Genomic DNA, 15652 nt, shown 5'->3' with positions numbered 1-15652 from the left:
ATTAACATAATAATTAGCTTAATTTAATTAAGTTTAACAACAACAGTAATTTGGAGATCCCACTTTCGGAGATCCCAGATGAAGTGATAGATGCCAACTTAGTCATGAATTTGGAGGAAGAAATGATTGACAAGAATATGCAGTGTGTATCATCCATACTTGAATTGGCTCTGAAATGCTCTGCCGACTCTCCCGGGGATAGAATCAACATGAAACATGAACATGCCGAATTGATCATTGAGAGACAGCCCTAGATTATTAAGTGTTAAAAACAAAAATATTTTATATTTTTCAAAAAATTATTTTATACTTGTAATACCACGATTTTGCTTCCACAAGAGTTTAGAGGAGTCATTAATTAAGTTGATTCGCAGCACCCCGGAGAAAAAATGTTTTAATTCCAATAAACAGAACCGATCACCTACCCATCGTGGGCATGTATAATGTGCCCACCATGATGTGGCAATTGTAATTATAGTAAGATAATTTTAATTAGAGTAAGATTTATTAATTGTCTTTCCTAATTAAAATTGCCACATCAATGGTGGGCACGTTATGCTTGCCCACGGTGGGTAGGTGATCGGTTCTGTTCCAATAAATACTTTGTTAAAGTTTTAAAGCAAATAACCAGACTTTGCACTTTGCGTAATTTCAATAATATTATATGAGTGTGATTTAAAGTTTTCATGTGAATATCACGTGAGTTTTAAATGATGGATCTTCAAGTCCATTTATTTTTGAAGTTGAGTTGGACCTAATTAATTGCTACTTTTAAAAGTATTTTGGCTAAATTCTTTTAAGCTCATTACATGTATTACTTCCTCCGTCCCATTGCTCACTTTTCATTTTAGGTTGTCCTACTTCAATAGGCCCAGTCTTAATATGAAAATGTTTAGGGCTTTATTAATTAACAATAAGAGAGTACTATTTAGTTTTTTCATAAGAGAGTACTCTTAAAATGTTAATTTTTGGTGGACCACACACCATTTAACTATCAAAAAATGAATTTCTTAATATCCATGCCGAAAAGAAATGAGCCTATTGGCCTAAGATGGAGGGAATTTTACACATATTTATACAATTACTTTCAATCACTACATTCTATATTCTTCACGGTTCTAAAGAATTCATCTCCAAGTAGTCTAGCAGAAATCTTCAACTTTCTTCTCCCTTTTCACAGAAAATTCTGATCTCTTGTGTATATACAAGAGCACACCATACTGCACATAATCAGCAGCTGCATCTAAAATCTTTTCTCATCACAATTTGGAACCAATTTATTTTGAGGTGGTCTTAGGTACACTCGGGTGTACCATACAACTGGTTGCACCTTCACTTAAATTTTGACCTGTATCCCGATTTAAACTCGTATCCTGACTCAAATCACATGAGAAATACTATTTTAGGTACCTGTCAACCCAGTTGTACGGTACACCCGAATGTACCCAAGATTTTGTGATTTATTTTCAGAGGTAAACCAACTCACATATTCAGTCAATAATCAGTAATCTATTTCAAGAACCATCACTTTTTTTACACATGGAACAACTTATGACAAATTGATTTGGAGTATATATCTATAATCTATACATACATCTACACACAAAGGCACTTTTCAGCATTTGAGCTATCAAAATATTTTTATAAAAACATGCTTTTGTGTGTATTGGTCTGTGGTCCGCGGCAAAGATAGAGAAGGCGAGAGAGGAAGATTTGGGGGAAGGAAGGAGAGAGAGGGATAGGGCAGCGCCCTTCGTCGGAGCATGAGGCGGTGGAGACTTCGCCGGCGGCGGGTGGCTGCGTAGCAGAGAAGGGTGTGAGGGAGGAGGGACCGATGCAAGAGAGAGAGTGAGAGATGTTTAATTTTTTTTCTCTTTTAAGAATTTTCAAAATTTTACTTTTATTTCCTACAAAAAAAATAAAAATTGACTTTTATGTTGGGCCCCGATCTATTTAATTTTATTTGGGCTCTTATTTAATAAGTGGGCTGCATTATTTTTTAAGATTGGGCCGATTTATTTTAATATTGGGCTGCATCTTTATTTGTTGGGTTTGCCCATTTAATTTATTAATTGGACCAAAGACTAGTTAATTTGGATTGTGATTTAATTAATTAAATTTCTCATTAATTATTTCTCTACAAGTGTTATTATATGCATATAATTGTTTGATTATATGTTTTAATTTATATACTAAAGTCTTACCAGTTTATGGACGAAGAATATTTTTAAGATGATTTTATGCTCAAGTTGAGTTTTTAAGTAAAAGTTGAGCAAGGGCATTGTTGGAACCCTTGGCCAGGAAAATAAATTTAAAATTTTATTTTGAAAATTCGAGTTTTGCGAATCTAGTTAGAAAGTGATGACAAGTTATGTAGTAGCCCGCTCTTTTATTTATGATAAAAACTAGTAAATGCAAATTTTTATAAATGAATCCAGTTTATGGTTCTGATTTTTTTTATCAGAGGCAGAGTTATTATTTTAGCGTTATATTTTTTATAACGTATGAAAAAAAAAAAAAAAAAAAAAAACGCGACGAGGATTATTGAGCAATCAATAATTATTATTTCCAAGTTATAACTGACTTAGCAAAGTCATGTTATTTATTAATCGAGAAACAGAAGCAGTTATATTTTATTAGTGCTACTAGAAGTCGAGAAATTATTCCGACTGCAACGCAAATTCAATCTACGGATTTAATCTAGATTCATATTACTGTATTAGCATCACCAAGGCATGAGGATATAATTCATTTATTCATCAATCTCATTCTCATACTTTACAAACTCTTATAACCAATTACAGTTTCACCTATCAATGCTATGAAGTAGATACATGAATATGCTAGACATATATGTAAGCATACAATCATCATTATTTTTTTTCCACTCCCTAATGTCTCCTACACTATACACGCATAATCTCCACTTCTCCACTCCACCAACTATCTCCACCACCTTTTGCTTTCTTCCACTACATTTTTTCTCACCACCCTTTCCACTCCACTAATTCCACTACACCAAACTTTCCACCTACTCCCTTCCCCACCACACGCAAGAATGCATCTAACATTCCATTATACAGGCAACAATCTTTTCATCATCTTCATTCTTCACTAAGGAACCGAAGAGCAGCCACGAGTTCTGCCATAAGCACACTGCTCCGGCAGTGTTTTGCAAGGCGATTCCAGCCATCCAAAAGGTTCCCAAAAATTCCCAAATTAATTGTGTATCATCTTTCATATGTTTGCTATACTTTGGCAAAATTTCAGAAGGTTTGAAGCTCTTATGATTTATTTATGAATTTGTAAACATCACTGCCCATCTGGAATACATTTTTGGTAAACAATCTTTGGGAGGCCATAAGTAAAGTTTCAATCGGTGAAAACCTTTGAAACTTGAATATGTCACTCTAGACTCCTGTATCTTTCTTTTGACATCGGCCTCACCATTTTGGAATAAGGGAAACAACCGGTATAAATTCTTGAAATCTAGTTCTTATTCCATGTACCATCCAGTAGATTTTACAAACCTACGACTTTGAGGTGGCAAAGCCCGACTTAAATCTTTGATTCTCAAGCCTAGCTTTCTACTGAATATTCAATGACATGTTGGGAACTTACTTGCTTAGTTTTAGAATTTTTGGTGAAGCCTAAAGTTGGTTTTCTAATTTATGTTATGAATCTGCCAAACTTGAACGCTTTTTGTGCACTGAACTTTAGACAGTCATATCTTCTAAACCATGAATGTTCTTAGAGTAAATCCAACTGGAGAGTGTTATGATCTCTCCTTAGTTTCCAGATTGACCCTTGGGGTTCCCAGTGGAGTTTTGTAAAGGGAGATATGAATTTTTAAAGAAAGCCCACTGACTTGGTTGTAATCTGGAAATCTGAAATTTTCAGATTTTTGCTTGTTAAATACCCATCTTTGAGAGGGCATATCTTGCTCGTTTGAATTGTTTTTCATTCGATTCAAATTGGAGAATGATCCTTGAAATGTCTAGTTTCCAGAATGTCTTTTGGAGCATCATTTGGAGATCCGAGGCAGATTTGGTGTCTGTTGCAAAACAACCCCTTAAGAGCTCAAGTTGTTGAATTATTTTCTATGTATCAAAGTTTATTTTAAAGGATGTTTCATGAAAGATTTCGTATATGTGCGTAACAAGTTTGGGACTATTTATTTTAAATGAGGTCCGTTCTTTATTTAAATTATGATGGACTTTTAATGAATATTTTTGGGATTAAACTCTTATTTCTTGATTTATATAAATTATTTTTTTTAAGGACTTATAAATATGAATTTCGTAGGCCTACTGACCTACTGTGATCGACGGTTTGTCGATGTCTAATAGCTTTGAAAATTTTATAGCAAGTCCTGACATGAGTCTTGAGTACCCTGGTAAAATTTCAAGCCATTCCAACTTCGTTTGATACTTCTTTAAAATGCAAAACCTAAACTGCACATAACTACCGAGAATTTCAGAGAACAGATGAAAGAGTCATTTATTTCAGTAGCTTCCTGTGTGATCTAGCTTTCCAAATTTTTATGGTATTAACCTTATTGTGTTAGCTAGATATCCACCAAAGTTGAGCCCAGTTTGACAACGTTTACTATTTGTCAAAAATCCAAGTTTTCGATTGTTCAAAACTGCCGAACATGGTAGATCGTGGTAAAAACGTCATATCTCTCAAACCACTTGGAGTTTTCGACTCTACTTTTTTTTATATGAAACTAGATTCGAAGATCTTTCTTTCGGTATGAGTCTCGAGTCCAGGAGATGTCGGAGTCAGAACAGATTAAATTTTGAAGTTGAGTCAGTGTAAAAACAGAGCATGTTTTGATGATGTTTGATTGTGATTCTTATGTGCCTTATGTGTTTGTGTTGCCTATGTGTTTGAATGAGATTAGACGAGGTATGATTGATTTTTGACTGTCTTTAATGTAACGAATTATGGATGCTAGAACCCTAAAACACTAAAAGATACCCTAGGCACGTAGAATTAGACTTTGTCTTATGACAATTACTTCACGAACTTATCGACTCTTCATCAATGAAGGTCCGGGCGACAGAAAGTGAAGCCGAAGAAGAAACGACTCCACGCCAGCTTTAAGAACAATTGAGGTGGGCAATTCCTTACGCGTAAATAAAATGCTATGCAAATGTTATGCTTTAAAATGCAAATTGGATCTTCAAGTATGGTATGCTTTATTACGCTTAAATGAGTTAAGCTTTATTATGCTGCACGTTAAATGATTTACGCTATGCTGTTTATACTATTTACGCCCTATGTAATTTACGCTTGATTACATTTATTTACGCTTGAATGCTTTACGCTGATAAGTTTATGCTTATGTTTGATGCTTGCGTCTGTTGGGGGAGGCCTCCCTCAACAGTACGATGCCGTGTCCGTTGAGGAGGGCCTTCCTCACGGCGCGATGCCCGTGTCCGCTGAGAGAGGCCTCTCTCGCGGCGCGATGCCAGTATGCCAGTATGCCAGTGTTACAGCGTCTATTGGGGGAGGCCTCCCTCAATAGTACGATGCCGTGACCGCTGAGGGAGGTCTCCTCTCACGGTGCGATGCCCGTGTTCGTTGGGGAAGGCCTTCTCCACGACACGATGCGTGTTTATGATTGTTAATGATGAAGAATGCGCTCATGCTGTTTATGAATTTGGAAATGTTTAATGAGCAAAGGATTTGAAAGAAACTTATGCCTCTTATGCGATGTTGTGAAATTGTTAATGATGTTATGTTATATGCTTGGCAACTGCCCACTAAGTACTCTTGTACTTAGCCCTTCGATGTTTATGTTTGTGCAGGTTGAGCTGTGATGGGCGATGAAGTGTTGTTGCTGAGTGGAGTTTTTGTTGAACTTAAAGTAGGCTCAGAAAGGATACATGTCTTCATACATGTATCTCAGTTATGCATTCCGCTATAAACACTGATTATTTCAGTTACATCTTCCGTTGCAAACTCTGATAATGTTTTAGCCAAGCCCCTAACGATGCCTTTTTCCTTTTAAGGAATATAACGCGTATACAAGTTCTTTGAGTACCCTTTTTATGCGACCTATGCCTTTTTTTCCTTTTTAAGGAATATTTCACGCGTATTCAAGTCCTTTGAGTATTCTTTTATACGCCCCTTTCTCAACCCGCTTCTTAATTTCCCTTCCCCAGTCATGGTTTTCCCGGATTAATTATCCTTAATTAAGGCCGGTCGTGACAGAGTGGTATCAGAGCAGTTCGTTTGCTCTGAGCCTAAGAGTTTATTTAAGCCAAACTTAGAATGGATCACTAAAGTGTCTAGAGTTCAATCGACAAAGCTCAGCACTTCATCGCATCACACTCAACGAAGCAGAATGGTAAGCTCTTCCAAGTTTTGAGTTAATGTTTACAAAACGTCAGAATTATCGTAATAACAAAGTGAGTAACTGTTAATAGCTATGTTATGTTGTTATTGAATGAAATGATTTACGCAAGTACGATTAAGTATGCCTATGGAATAAATCCTTATGAACATAGAGCTATTAAGATATGAGATCACCACTACGACAGAACATAGAAGCAAACATAGAAGAAATTAGATTGTATCTTTTGGTGGCTATAGTGAAGGCAGCAAGATAAGTGATACGTATAGAAAAAAAATTTTCTTAAGCTGATGATATTATAGCCACTATAAATCTCCATGACTTATGCTTAAGTATCCAGTTTAGATGATGTGATAATATATGCTTAAGGATTGTTATGACTCATAGATTTGAGATGCTAAGGACCCTTAAAGCTTACTACATCAATGATCAATGATGTCATTGGAGTCATGACTTGTTTACAAGTTATATTAAGTTGACATTTACAAGAATTCTTTTGAGGCTTGTATTAGATTATGCTAGAGTGTACTAATTGGCACATCTTTGCTATCAGAATGCCGCCTAAGAGAGGACGCCCTGCGAAAAACAATAACAATCGCAGAAACCGTAACGCTGTACCCGAAGAACCACAAGATGCTCGAGGACATAACCCATCCCCTCCGCCTCCGACTAGGAGAGTCGAAGAACTCTTTTTAAGGCAAAATCCACCTACGTTTGACGGAACGAGTGAACCGGCTGAAGCTGAGATTTGGGTGCGTGCAATGGAACGCATTTTCAACTTTCTACGTTGTACTGATGAGGAGCGCCTATCTTGCGTCTCTTTCCAACTAACAGGATCAGCTGACTTCTGGTGGGAAGCACGTCGAAAAATTCTGACACCTGAACAATGGGCAAGTTATACTTGGGAAGATTTTAAGACGGGATTATATGATAAATATATTCCGAAAAGCTATAGGAAGAAGAAAGAAGCTGAGTTCTACGAGTTGAAGCAAGGAAATAAATCTGTGGTTGAATACGACAAGGAATTTTGCAACCTGTCTAGGTTTGCTCCGCAACAAGTGGACACAGATGAGAAGATGGCAGAGAAATTTTGTGCCGGTCTACGGTACGAAATTAAGATGGCTCTAGCAAGCCACGGAGGACTCTCATACACGGAGTCTCTGAACAGGGCACTTGACGTTGAAGCTGCAATGCCGTCGGACAAGTCAGCCCCATTGTTGATCTCAACGCCAAATGATCCACCAGTAGCCTCACATACTCTCAAAGGGAAGCGCAAGTGGGACAACAACGAAGACAATATCAATCAGACTAGTAAGAAAGTGTGGCAAGAATATGAACGGGCCGAACAATTTATTCAACCAAGGCACGAGGCACAGACTAACCTCGAGCGAACTGGGGGTAACCAAGGTCAGAAAGGAGTTTTACCTTGCCCAAATTGTGGTAAGATGCATAGGGGTATTTGTCGGGCTGGAACTAACGGTTGTTACAATTGTGGCCAAAAAGGTCACTACTCCACGCAATGCCCCAATAGACAACGAGGTTCAGCAGTTGGGAACACCCGCACCCCCTTGCCAGCAATACGTGGACACTTGCGAAATCAGCCTCAATCACATCAGTGAAAATCTTATGGAGACACCGCAGACAAGAAAAGCTACGTGGGAGCTTGAAAACAAGATGAAGGAAAAATACCCCGAATTGTTTTAGCAGAGATATGCAAATTTCGGGACGAAATTTTTGTTAAGAGGGGTAGTATGTAGTAGCCCGCTCTTTTATTTATGATAAAAACTAGTAAATGCAAATTTTTATAAATGAATCCAGTTTATGGTTCTGATTTTTTTTATCAGAGGCAGAGTTATTATTTTAGCGTTATATTTTTTATAACGTATGAAAAAAAAAAAAAAAAAAAAAAAACGCGACGAGGATTATTGAGCAATCAATAATTATTATTTCCAAGTTATAACTGACTTAGCAAAGTCATGTTATTTATTAATCGAGAAACAGAAGCAGTTATATTTTATTAGTGCTACTAGAAGTCGAGAAATTATTCCGACTGCAACGCAAATTCAATCTACGGATTTAATCTAGATTCATATTACTGTATTAGCATCACCAAGGCATGAGGATATAATTCATTTATTCATCAATCTCATTCTCATACTTTACAAACTCTTATAACCAATTACAGTTTCACCTATCAATGCTATGAAGTAGATACATGAATATGCTAGACATATATGTAAGCATACAATCATCATTATTTTTTTTCCACTCCCTAATGTCTCCTACACTATACACGCATAATCTCCACTTCTCCACTCCACCAACTATCTCCACCACCTTTTGCTTTCTTCCACTACATTTTTTCTCACCACCCTTTCCACTCCACTAATTCCACTACACCAAACTTTCCACCTACTCCCTTCCCCACCACACGCAAGAATGCATCTAACATTCCATTATACAGGCAACAATCTTTTCATCATCTTCATTCTTCACTAAGGAACCGAAGAGCAGCCACGAGTTCTGCCATAAGCACACTGCTCCGGCAGTGTTTTGCAAGGCGATTCCAGCCATCCAAAAGGTTCCCAAAAATTCCCAAATTAATTGTGTATCATCTTTCATATGTTTGCTATACTTTGGCAAAATTTCAGAAGGTTTGAAGCTCTTATGATTTATTTATGAATTTGTAAACATCACTGCCCATCTGGAATACATTTTTGGTAAACAATCTTTGGGAGGCCATAAGTAAAGTTTCAATCGGTGAAAACCTTTGAAACTTGAATATGTCACTCTAGACTCCTGTATCTTTCTTTTGACATCGGCCTCACCATTTTGGAATAAGGGAAACAACCGGTATAAATTCTTGAAATCTAGTTCTTATTCCATGTACCATCCAGTAGATTTTACAAACCTACGACTTTGAGGTGGCAAAGCCCGACTTAAATCTTTGATTCTCAAGCCTAGCTTTCTACTGAATATTCAATGACATGTTGGGAACTTACTTGCTTAGTTTTAGAATTTTTGGTGAAGCCTAAAGTTGGTTTTCTAATTTATGTTATGAATCTGCCAAACTTGAACGCTTTTTGTGCACTGAACTTTAGACAGTCATATCTTCTAAACCATGAATGTTCTTAGAGTAAATCCAACTGGAGAGTGTTATGATCTCTCCTTAGTTTCCAGATTGACCCTTGGGGTTCCCAGTGGAGTTTTGTAAAGGGAGATATGAATTTTTAAAGAAAGCCCACTGACTTGGTTGTAATCTGGAAATCTGAAATTTTCAGATTTTTGCTTGTTAAATACCCATCTTTGAGAGGGCATATCTTGCTCGTTTGAATTGTTTTTCATTCGATTCAAATTGGAGAATGATCCTTGAAATGTCTAGTTTCCAGAATGTCTTTTGGAGCATCATTTGGAGATCCGAGGCAGATTTGGTGTCTGTTGCAAAACAACCCCTTAAGAGCTCAAGTTGTTGAATTATTTTCTATGTATCAAAGTTTATTTTAAAGGATGTTTCATGAAAGATTTCGTATATGTGCGTAACAAGTTTGGGACTATTTATTTTAAATGAGGTCCGTTCTTTATTTAAATTATGATGGACTTTTAATGAATATTTTTGGGATTAAACTCTTATTTCTTGATTTATATAAATTATTTTTTTTAAGGACTTATAAATATGAATTTCGTAGGCCTACTGACCTACTGTGATCGACGGTTTGTCGATGTCTAATAGCTTTGAAAATTTTATAGCAAGTCCTGACATGAGTCTTGAGTACCCTGGTAAAATTTCAAGCCATTCCAACTTCGTTTGATACTTCTTTAAAATGCAAAACCTAAACTGCACATAACTACCGAGAATTTCAGAGAACAGATGAAAGAGTCATTTATTTCAGTAGCTTCCTGTGTGATCTAGCTTTCCAAATTTTTATGGTATTAACCTTATTGTGTTAGCTAGATATCCACCAAAGTTGAGCCCAGTTTGACAACGTTTACTATTTGTCAAAAATCCAAGTTTTCGATTGTTCAAAACTGCCGAACATGGTAGATCGTGGTAAAAACGTCATATCTCTCAAACCACTTGGAGTTTTCGACTCTACTTTTTTTTATATGAAACTAGATTCGAAGATCTTTCTTTCGGTATGAGTCTCGAGTCCAGGAGATGTCGGAGTCAGAACAGATTAAATTTTGAAGTTGAGTCAGTGTAAAAACAGAGCATGTTTTGATGATGTTTGATTGTGATTCTTATGTGCCTTATGTGTTTGTGTTGCCTATGTGTTTGAATGAGATTAGACGAGGTATGATTGATTTTTGACTGTCTTTAATGTAACGAATTATGGATGCTAGAACCCTAAAACACTAAAAGATACCCTAGGCACGTAGAATTAGACTTTGTCTTATGACAATTACTTCACGAACTTATCGACTCTTCATCAATGAAGGTCCGGGCGACAGAAAGTGAAGCCGAAGAAGAAACGACTCCACGCCAGCTTTAAGAACAATTGAGGTGGGCAATTCCTTACGCGTAAATAAAATGCTATGCAAATGTTATGCTTTAAAATGCAAATTGGATCTTCAAGTATGGTATGCTTTATTACGCTTAAATGAGTTAAGCTTTATTATGCTGCACGTTAAATGATTTACGCTATGCTGTTTATACTATTTACGCCCTATGTAATTTACGCTTGATTACATTTATTTACGCTTGAATGCTTTACGCTGATAAGTTTATGCTTATGTTTGATGCTTGCGTCTGTTGGGGGAGGCCTCCCTCAACAGTACGATGCCGTGTCCGTTGAGGAGGGCCTTCCTCACGGCGCGATGCCCGTGTCCGCTGAGAGAGGCCTCTCTCGCGGCGCGATGCCAGTATGCCAGTATGCCAGTGTTACAGCGTCTATTGGGGGAGGCCTCCCTCAATAGTACGATGCCGTGACCGCTGAGGGAGGTCTCCTCTCACGGTGCGATGCCCGTGTTCGTTGGGGAAGGCCTTCTCCACGACACGATGCGTGTTTATGATTGTTAATGATGAAGAATGCGCTCATGCTGTTTATGAATTTGGAAATGTTTAATGAGCAAAGGATTTGAAAGAAACTTATGCCTCTTATGCGATGTTGTGAAATTGTTAATGATGTTATGTTATATGCTTGGCAACTGCCCACTAAGTACTCTTGTACTTAGCCCTTCGATGTTTATGTTTGTGCAGGTTGAGCTGTGATGGGCGATGAAGTGTTGTTGCTGAGTGGAGTTTTTGTTGAACTTAAAGTAGGCTCAGAAAGGATACATGTCTTCATACATGTATCTCAGTTATGCATTCCGCTATAAACACTGATTATTTCAGTTACATCTTCCGTTGCAAACTCTGATAATGTTTTAGCCAAGCCCCTAACGATGCCTTTTTCCTTTTAAGGAATATAACGCGTATACAAGTTCTTTGAGTACCCTTTTTATGCGACCTATGCCTTTTTTTCCTTTTTAAGGAATATTTCACGCGTATTCAAGTCCTTTGAGTATTCTTTTATACGCCCCTTTCTCAACCCGCTTCTTAATTTCCCTTCCCCAGTCATGGTTTTCCCGGATTAATTATCCTTAATTAAGGCCGGTCGTGACAAGTTATAAAGGCTAAGGCTGATTTTAGGACTACGAGTTTAAGTTGAGAACTTATCTTCTAGATCCTACAGAAGAAGATATTTAGGTTCCCGATCAAACTCTATTAAATTGTTTGGATTGTCTACAAATCATGTGATACTTTATTTATAAAATGTATGTTTGAGCTAATAAGCTCGATTTTATGAAAAGTTAAAGTTGATGGTTCATACTTAAAATGTTTTTGCTCTCTATTGGTTATTGCTTCTATCAGAACATTGTTGGCTCTGCCAACCAGAATTGTATATGTACATCAAAATCTGTTGTCTAGAGAGATTCGATGACAACCAGTTGTAGATAGGGCCCAGTAGATGAGCCATGAAAATATGAGCCAGATTATTTTTAGTATGCATGGAATGACTTGTTTTAAAAATATTCTATGTTATACTATTCAAAGCATGAAGTATCCTTTCAGAATAGCTTTCAAAATATTTTTAAATGGCTCAACCCACTGAGTACATTAGTACACAGCCCTGCAACTGTTTTCAAAAACCTTTTTCAAAACCTTTTGCAAATTAAACAATTGGTGGTGACATGCGAGGCTGAGAAAGAGGTTGTTGTTGTTTGAAGAACACTTTGTTTTACTTCCGCTAAAATTAATTCACTTAGTGAATATTATCCTATGCCCGACTATGTTGATACTTTCGGACTGTTTTAATCTGAATTTCATTTTCTAACATTTTCCGATTATTTTCCTGCATATATTATTTTCCTAGTATAAAATATCATTTTGGTCTCAGACCTTCAAACTTTCGATGCTAATAGGAAGAATAATTATATTATAACGTCGTACTTGTTAACTTTTAAATACGACGTATTTTTCGATTAATGAAATGATGCTCGACTCTAAGGGCACAATACCCATTTAATTCAAGTAAAGCCTAGTAGTCCCGTCACATAGTCCATTTCTTATCCTCTCGGAAAATTGGGGCGTGACAATACTATTATTATCTAAATAATTTATTAAAACTCGACATTTTATATCTTGTAAATGACATTTAACAGAAGCATAAATTTGTAATAGAAAAAATGGATTATAATTATCCATTCAAAACACACTATGTTAGGAAATTAAAAGTTAAATTGCCAACCCAAATTATCAACAAATAAAATCCAGCTTATATACATGTTCAAAATCCAACCCAAAAAATATTCCAAGTCCAACCCATAGTATATTTCATTTGTCGCATTAAGTCAACAAATAAATAAGATACTAATTAAATATCATTAATCGACATATATATTGCAATTCCATTATAAAATTATATAACAGTTGGTTGCATAATCAAAACCAATGAACGTTACATATGTTTCATTATGCATTTATTAAAAATGCTATAAACAATTTCTCATAATTCAATCATGAGTTTCTTATTTTCCGATACATCAAAATCTCCTTTATTAATTACATCAAAAAATGAAAGCAAAAGATAATGATTGAAAATTCAAAATAAAGAAGAAAAAGAAACTTTATTAACTATTATTGTAACTTTACATGTTTTGTAAATTCTCAAGGATGGCAAGTTATTGATAAACACTTTACCCCATTGTTAGTGTTACAATTAGGGAACGTTTACTTTGGAGGATTAGGCTTGATAGATAAAAATAATAAAGTTAATCCCTTATTTACTTAGATGGATTACAACTTTGGGATATCCCAAAGCCCTTGATTATTTCTATCATTCAAGCTAGTTTTGCTTGATTTTTATCCCATGGAAAGGGTGGGATTGGAGATATCCTACTCTTGAGTATAAAAATAATCAGTCATGCACTGAAAAGCAAATACAAGGTGTCACAAGCTCTGCTTATAAGATATAAAGGCAAGCAGAGGTATGTAACCTGCCTCCATCCTATCAGTATTTGTGTATACACAGGAAAATACTTCATGCACACATTCTTCTCGGTATCATTAATTCTGTGTATTGGCAATTGTCCCCATTTTTTTGGTTGAGACATCTTATGCTTCAATTTGGTTCGTGAAATTGCTCTAGGCTTGAATAATGATGCTCTTAGTGAATTCCCAAGTAGAGAAGCATCTCGATTTCTGACACAATATTCCATTAATAATATACTCCCTCCGACCCACTCTAATAGGCTCGTTTGCCTTTTTAGGATGTCCCACTAGAATAGGCTTGTTTTCCATTATGAGTAAAAAAAAGTGTACTTATAATTGGTGTGGACCACACCACTTTTCAACTAAAAAGTAAGTTTTCTTAATCTCCGTGCCCAAAAAAAGTGAGCCTATTAATGTGGTATCCATGATGTTGATCTTAGTTGGTGATTACATACTTGTCTTGATTTATTTGGAGAATTTGAGATTTCTAAGTGTGGAGAATGTGGGTGAATTGAATTGGGGCATGCATGTGAGCCACTACAAATTGCACTAGCCCCCAATTATGGTGGTGGCCTTTGATTCCTTGAAAAAGTGGTGGGATATGGAAAAATGAATGGCATAGCACTCAAGGCTAAATCACTATTAATACATATTATTACATCTTAGTCCTATCACCATGAGAAGATAGTGTTAAACTGACTAAGAGGTTGCTCAAACATTGTGTTGCTTCTTTTCTCAATTTTCAAATTTATCACACAATTTTCCTCTCATTTTAACTTTATCACATCAAATCTCTTCTTGGAATGAACGTTTACCTTTCTTCTATTTTTTGCTCTGGTTTTTCTTCTTCTTCTTTATATTGCCATTGAAGGATTTTTTGTACTGCGTTAAGTCTTACTTGTCTTCTATTTTTTCTCTGTTTTTTCTTCTTTTTATTGCTATTTAAGACTTTTTTTTTGTACTATGTTAATTCTTCATTAATTCTTTTTCTTTCTCAGTATTGTAGTTTCCAAATTCTACGTCATGGAATTCAAAGTGCCTCCCAAACCAATTCCATCATCAGTGACGCACTGACGATATGATTTCTATTTGTAAAGTTTTGTTTAGTTGACAAAATTATTTTGAATAGTAAGCATAATGGCAAATGCGTGACTTAGAATCGAATAATACAATCTCGTATAAGACTAGGATAAAGAAATCCACATTTAGTACAAGATTTAATGTAACATCTTATTTAAGAACCAATTGATTATTTTGCTAATCATATTGCTGTATTGTTATTCCCTTCATAATATATAGGTTGTTTCCCCTTCATAAATTTGACAATCTGTTACCGAAGATTAAGTTGTAGAAGTCCAAATAATCATTAATGAAACAACCAAAATGACTATCCCAAATGCAGTGAGCACTACATTTGTTTAAGTACACATGTACCCGGGTTCGATCCCTCTTGGGAACGAATTGGTGATTGGAGATATAAGGTGGAGTTTGGTGAATGGAGAGATAAGGTGATTCTTGGAGTGGATGGGGAACTAACTACTAACATCTAACATGACTTTGACCGATCAAAAAAAAAAAAAAAAAAAAAATGTATTGTATATACATACAAAACAAAACAAAACAAATGAAGCAAGCACACACATTTGTAGTCCACTAATAACGAAGAAAAATAGGATTTGAATCATGATTAAGTCCATTAATTTGTAGTGACTGGGGCCCACATTTGTAGTCCACAACCTCAAGTCTTCCATTAATTTGTATGGACGACTTGACTCAAAAGCCACACCCATCAAGACTCTCAAGTCAACCAAGTCTTC

The 15652-nt window shown here is 36.0% G+C and overlaps 2 protein-coding genes across 13 annotated transcripts in view; one reads left to right on the top strand and one right to left on the bottom strand.

Annotated features, from left to right (window-relative positions):
• The window catches only part of LOC131015234 (probable glycosyltransferase At3g07620), a 1181237-nt gene extending 1165813 nt beyond the window's left edge, over window positions 1–15424 (bottom strand). Inside the window, exon 1 of the mRNA XM_057943534.1 lies at window positions 15264–15424. The gene's annotated coding sequence lies outside the window, so the exon portion shown is untranslated. The remainder of the gene's footprint in view (window positions 1–15263) is intronic.
• LOC131015277 (uncharacterized) lies at window positions 2491–11851 on the top strand. Of its 12 annotated transcripts, XM_057943612.1 has the most exons (5): window positions 2491–3200; window positions 5056–5120; window positions 5817–6358; window positions 6918–10865; window positions 11562–11851. In XM_057943612.1, exon 4 carries the CDS (start codon window positions 6919–6921, stop codon window positions 7981–7983), a length of 1065 nt encoding a protein of 354 aa, XP_057799595.1. In that variant the 5' UTR covers window positions 2491–3200; window positions 5056–5120; window positions 5817–6358; window position 6918; the 3' UTR covers window positions 7984–10865; window positions 11562–11851. The 12 variants fall into 12 exon arrangements, with proteins under 12 accessions (XP_057799595.1, XP_057799598.1, XP_057799596.1 ...); XM_057943613.1 differs by lacking the exon at window positions 5817–6358 and having other exon boundaries at window positions 2493–3200; window positions 4002–5120; XM_057943614.1 differs by lacking the exon at window positions 5817–6358 and having other exon boundaries at window positions 2493–3273.
• Window positions 15425–15652: the final 228 nt, after the last annotated feature.

This window comes from Salvia miltiorrhiza, chromosome 3, assembly GCF_028751815.1.
Source record: "Salvia miltiorrhiza cultivar Shanhuang (shh) chromosome 3, IMPLAD_Smil_shh, whole genome shotgun sequence".
NCBI lineage: Eukaryota > Viridiplantae > Streptophyta > Magnoliopsida > Lamiales > Lamiaceae > Salvia > Salvia miltiorrhiza.
Note: the sequence above shows the minus strand (reverse complement) of the source record. Positions and strands in the feature narration are given on the sequence as shown.